Source organism: Anarrhichthys ocellatus, unplaced genomic scaffold (assembly GCF_004355925.1).
Source record: "Anarrhichthys ocellatus isolate YVR2014 unplaced genomic scaffold, GSC_Weel_1.0 scaffold3250, whole genome shotgun sequence".
Taxonomy (NCBI): Eukaryota; Metazoa; Chordata; class Actinopteri; order Perciformes; family Anarhichadidae; genus Anarrhichthys; species Anarrhichthys ocellatus.
This window is the reverse complement of record NW_022283224.1, coordinates 1-5,986: the sequence shown is the minus strand read 5'-3', so window position 1 is coordinate 5,986 and position 5,986 is coordinate 1. Positions and strand designations below refer to the sequence as shown.

The 5,986-nt window shown below is 45.0% G+C and overlaps 2 protein-coding genes across 2 annotated transcripts; both read left to right on the top strand.

Moving 5' to 3' along the window:
• Positions 1–481: 481 nt before the first annotated feature.
• On the top strand, positions 482–3,587 carry smpd4 (sphingomyelin phosphodiesterase 4; the record flags this gene model as incomplete). The annotated part of the gene is made up of 7 exons (XM_031840751.1): positions 482–644; positions 783–946; positions 1,269–1,474; positions 1,568–1,798; positions 1,981–2,112; positions 2,218–2,346; positions 2,643–3,587. Coding segments are annotated over 7 exons (1,349 nt in total), but the record flags the coding sequence as incomplete, so codon positions are not given.
• Positions 3,588–4,008: 421 nt separating this feature from the next.
• On the top strand, positions 4,009–5,930 carry LOC116378838 (DDB1- and CUL4-associated factor 1-like). Its single transcript, XM_031840752.1, has 3 exons — positions 4,009–4,044; positions 5,531–5,751; positions 5,826–5,930. Exons 2-3 carry the CDS (start codon positions 5,537–5,539, stop codon positions 5,923–5,925), a joined length of 315 nt encoding a protein of 104 aa, XP_031696612.1. The 5' UTR covers positions 4,009–4,044; positions 5,531–5,536; the 3' UTR covers positions 5,926–5,930.
• Positions 5,931–5,986: the final 56 nt, after the last annotated feature.

Here is a 5,986-nt window from a genome sequence, read left to right as displayed (position 1 = left end):
CATTATGGTCCATTTAGAGTCAAACAGACCATAAAGCAGGGGATGCTGTAGGGCGGGGCTACACGGTGATTGACAGGTCTCTACCAGAGACATATACAGCGTCTCTATGTCACTCCTCCTCAGTCCAGATATGCTCACTTCCTGTTCACCGGTTGATAAAGAAACAAGATGGCGACGACCTAATTCCCAAACTCGAGGCTTCAAAACAACGAGTGACGTCACAGCGACTTTGTTTACTTCTTCTATGAAGTCTTTGAAGGTTTGAGGAAATGACTGAAACTCTAAATATATTTCTGTACAGTTTGCAGCAATGTGGATCAAACATGAAAGCCAAGTTTAGTCTCGGTAGTTATTTGATGACCACTAATAAATCAAACTGTTTGTAAAGGGACCAGATTAAAGTGGACTTTGGGCGAGCAGCAGAAACCACTTCCTTCTTATTGTTCAGCATCAAGCCTTCTCTCTCCAGAAGGATAACCAGCTGTGAGGCTGAAGAGACGCTCGTGGGTTCAGCGTTTAGTTTATTGTGATCGTCTCTGGGTTCAGGTGTTGGAGACGTGGCTGAGCTACATCCAACCGTGGAGATACACCGAGGAGAGTACCAACCCTCAGCCAGACCCCAACAGAACCGTACCTGACAAGTGGTGAGTCTGATTCTGTCTTCTGGCTCAGATAAAGACGCCTTTTTGTGAATGAATCCAACACGCAGTGGTCCTCGGCTCCGTGATGATGTGTGTCGGTACATCAGCTGATCTGTTGTTCCATTTGTTTGTGGTGGACAGGGAGTCGTTTGTTCAGGAGAACCTGCTGATGTACACCAAGCTCTTCCAGGTGCTGCTCAACAGAGCCGTGAGGACGGACCTGGTTAACGCCAGGAACGCGCTGATGGTCTTCAGAGTGGCCAAAGTGTTCGCTCAGCCCAACCTCACCGAGATGATCCAGAAAGGTGAGGACAGAGACGTCACCGACGTGAGGTGGAGACAGATGGCGTCATTAACACATTATAGAGATTTCATCTCCGGGTTTCATCTTTTATCTGTCAGAGTACGGTGGAGAGATGGCCGCTCTTTATATGGTATGAGGTGTCTTCATACGGAAGCCCTGAGAGGACAGTGAGAGTCTTATCTGAAGCCTCTTCTCTCCTGTGTTCATCACTTGGTCATGAAACTGATGTGAAGACGTCACTCTGGGCTCTGTGAAGATGTTTCTAAAGCATTCGGTAGATTTCTCTCTGCTTCAGACAAACTAAAGTAACCGTGTGTCACCAGGAGAGCAGCTGTTTCTGGAGCCGGAGCACGTCCTCCACCACCGGCAGCCCCGCGGATACCTGACGCCCAGCCAGGGCGGCAGCTTCCTGTCCTCCCGGCAGCGCGTGGTGACCGACATGGTGTTCAGGGTGAAGGGCCACGTCTATGCTCTGGAGGGCCAGGACTGCCAGTACAAACAGATGTTTGGCTCCGAGCTCAGAGGAGCAGTACGTTTAGTCTTCGGGGGTTTTTATTTGGGATTTGAGTCCAGGTTTAACTTCTGCAGGAGACTCAAAGCCACATTTCTGTTGTTTCTGCAGGTGATGAAGTTAATCCAGATTATCGCACAAGCCCGTCAGACGGCCAAGAGGATATCGGATCACTCCAGCGAGGTGTCGGCCAACAACTCGTTCCTGTCGTGGTTCGGGATGGGAACCTCTGAGCTCAACAACACGTTCTCCGGGGCCGAGCCGGAGGAGAGCGGAGAGTGTCTGAAGAAGACCCACGAGTTCCTGGACCGAGCTCTGGAGAACCTGTGTCAGATCTTCAAGGTCCGGATACTTTGTTCTGTGTTTTCTTGTTTGTTTTATATTTATTATATCGAGCTTTGAAGGTGTTTGGTCATGAAGCAAAGTATTGGACACATTCTAACTGACCTTCAGAGCAGCTTGTCACATTAACACGTTCCTGTCTCTGAACCTGGTTCTGTTTACTGAATGTCTCTGTCCTGCAGCTGAACCAGGGTCAGCTGGCTCAGCTCATATCCAACCTGAGCTCCTCTCAGGACGACGGGAACAACAAGCAGCTCCCAGACTGCATCCAGGGAGAGAACGGACTGATTCTAACGGACCTGGGCAGGAAGCAGGTCTGTACTCATGAACCATCGAGAGGAGAGAAGAAGAAGGACGACACGCATCAGAACTGTGATGTGTGTGTGTGTGTGTGTCTGTGTCTGTGTCTGTGTGTGTAGATCATAAGTGGACTGCGCAGGTTTGACATTCAGTACCAAGGAGACCCGGAGCTGCAGCCCATCAGGAGCTATGAGAATGCCCTGCTGGTCAGAATGTTCTACAGGATCTCTTCTCTGCTTAATGAGCGGGTGAGAGGCGTCTGCACTTATGAGGACATTATGTTATCAACTATAAAACATGGAGCTAGCTGTCAGTTACAGTATGTATATGTGTGTATGTATGTGTGTGTGTGTGTGTGTACACATCATTTTCCATTGAGCCTCAGTTATTAAAGGTTTCTCACATGTAAACATCGTGTAAGAAATCGATTAAATGAATGTCCCATAATGCACCGTTAATATTTAAGAAGCTGGCTAGAACAACCACCACGTTTGTCTTTCTGTTCTTTGAGCTGTACCCTAACGGGCGCTCATATCTCCCACAGTTCGGAGGGCACATGAACGCGCTCTGCTCTCGTCCGGACCTGCTGGGTCGTCTGGGTCGTCACTACTTGTCGGATCTCGATTCCTCCGCCAAGAAACCGAAGCTGAGCCCGACGTCCCGCCGCTCGTCTGAGAGGAACCGGAGCGCTCGTCTGAGCCTGCGCCCGCTGGCGAGCTACCGGACGCTGCTGCTGCTGCTGCTGCTCTACGTGCTGGGAGCCGCTCTGTCGCTGGGCCCCGTGAGCAGCACCCTGCTCCTCCTCACGGGGGGCCTCCTGTACGGACTCCTCGTCACGCTGTGTGGAGACAAGCTGAAGGCTCACTAGCCGAGTCCTCGGGTATACATCGCACGGCTGAAGAACGATCTTAAAGGGTTGGAACATGGTGCGGACACTAAAGGAGTATTTTGAGGTCCTGCCGTGAATAATTATGTTATTAATGATTGTTTTTATAATCGATTCATCTGCCAATTGTTTTTGGACGATATAACATCAGAAAGCTGTTTAAAGTGACGTTCTCAACAACAGATCAACAGTGTTAAAACCCCAAAATATTCAATGTACTCAAACATGAAGCTGTTTTGATTAATCGATTATCAGAATATTTGCCAATAGAGTTTGAATACCTGACTAATTGTTGCAGCTGGATAAATATGTTCTGCTTGTTGGAGGTCAGAGGTCAGAGTGGACATGAGGAATAATAATGATTATTGTTGTTATTCTCATGACGTCTGCAGTGATTTCTAAAGATATGCTGTGGAACGTGAAGGAACCCTGAAGACCAGCAGCTCGTGTTCTTGCTTTTGATTTCATGTTTTTCATCATTAAAGCCTGTAAATAAACAGACGAACGTGTTTCAACGAGCATCTGAAGACAGCTGCAGACCAAACAGACTTCTTCTCTTCTTTTTGTCCCAAAGACTCAATAAACTGTTTGCACTTGTTTGTAGCTCTGTTGTCCTCGTTTAGTTGTTGATGTGAAGTGTTCGAGTCTCAAACGTTTCATCATGAATCTGCATTTTAATTTTGTCTCGATCTGAAACTTTGAAGAAGAAGAAGAAGTTATTTTAGTCAAAATGATCAAAAGTTATTAATGATATCGAACTGTGATCAGATATTCTTTCCAATCAATAGATTTCCCTAAAAGTCAAATAAAGCGATCAGAACTCTGTGAACTACAAGTCCCACCAGCAGGTTTCTCCGTGTTTCGTCATCAAACGTCGACCACCGTTCTGTGACGTAGCGCGCAGCCGCCGGGGAGAAGTTTTTGAAAATAAACGTGAGTTTTTTTTCATATTTTCTGAACACGTTTTGTTTGTTTTCCGGCAAAAAACAAAACACAGTTATCAGAAGTGAGTAAAACCACCACAGAAGAAGAAGACGAAGAAGAAGCAGCTCTTCTTCAGGTGAGTTTGTGACATTTAGAAACAGTTGCTGCTAGCTGGAGCTGTTGGTGTGACATGAGGCGACACGCTGCTAGTTAGGATCCGAACTCTTCTCGTTAACACGTCAACACGTTCACCGGAGGACCAGGAGGAACGTTACACACGAACGAGACGTTACGAACACACTCACTCACGAGTTAGCACAGTTAGCTAACTGCTAACGGTCACCTCGTTAGCTAAAAGCGCAGATAAGCAGCAAGTGTCCTCGAGAGACTGCTGTCTGTCTGTCTGTCTGTCTCTCTCTATATAACCTCTCCTGTCTGTCTGTCTGTCTCTCTCTCTATATAACCTCTCCTGTCTGTCTGTTTGTCTGTCTCTCTCTATATAACCTCTCCTGTCTGTCTGTCTGATGTCTCAGCGTTGAGCCTCACTGAGACTTCTGGTGAGTTTTATGAAACTGAACTCATCAAAATACTGAATCAGAATCGGAACCGTTTATTAACAGTGTTTCTCATACACGGAGTTTAACGTGATGGAAGGTTCATAACATTTAACAATCAACACAGTGCAACAAATAGAACATATTAAGATTTACAATATAATAACATGTAACATAACATGTAACATGTAACAGTGCACAAACAGCTAACAGTACTTTACGAGTAAACGAAGCATACTCGAGTACAAAAGTATTGTCTTAAAAATACACTTTAAAATACTAGAAGTAGTCGTTATGCAGAATGTCTTTAATTAAGACTTATTGTAACGCACTCTTTGTTTATCATATTCCATTGTAAATATGTTTGTGTTTAAATAATATCTCATACTATTGCACTGATTGTATGTGCAAACATAACAATAATTCTGTTATTTTTATATATATATATATATATATATATATATATATATGTTTTATATTATATCTTAGTGGCGTTACTTTAAACTACTTTACATGTTGATTGGTATTATAATCTATAATAACACGTCACTAGTTATTTATGTTATGGATAAATAATCACAATTTATAAAGTAACTAACATCAAATAAATGTAGTGGAGTAAAAAAGTACAACATGTCTTCATCTCCAGGTTTCCCTTTGTTTACAGCATTTTATTATGATCATTGTGATTTATGCTGTTATACTTCCTACCTCATCTCTCCCACAGCGTAACACTAGTGTCAGTACACGTGGTTCACGTGATGGGAAGACGTATTGCATCGTTAAGAAAGACATTTACCAACATCAGTATGCAGAGCGATGGAATAATAAATACATCGCATAAAACAATCCTCGTGTGTGTGAGAACTGTAAACATCTGTACACATCTGCAGAAGTACAGCAGCTCTTATGTTGGTGAATTAAAGAGATCTGAACAAATGTTCTTCAGTTATTTACAGTTTGATGAAGCAGCTTTTAATCTTTCTCTGCTGACTCAGCTCTTCTTTGTTCTGAATGATTGACAGCAGACACAAACCTGTTTTACTTGTCCCTCTTCCTGTCCTCCAGGCATCAATGTCTTCCCCAGAAGAAGAACAGTCGGCTGCCGTGTCGTCTGCTCTGTCGTCTGCGCTGTCGTCTGCCCTGTCGTCTGCGCTGTCGTCTGCGTTGTCTGCGGCCGTGTCGGCTGCCATGGCGGTGGACTCGAAGGCGGATCTCGCCGCGCTGCTGGACGAATGGGAGGAGGCGCAGCAGGGAACCACGGAGCAGCTGGTGTCCATCCTCACTAAGTTAGCATTCGTTATTTATCTCTGTGTCTCATCTATGTGTGTCTCTTCTGTCTAATGTCTCTTGTCTCCTACAGAATGTCTGAGCTGATTGAACGAGAGACAGGAGAGTACCACAAAGCGGATCCTGATCCGTTTGACGACCGTCATCCAGGTCCTCCTCATCTCTTCTTATAAAGAAGTGTGTGTGTGTGTGTGTGTGTGTGTGTGTGGCTCCAGTTAATGTTTCTGATTGGTT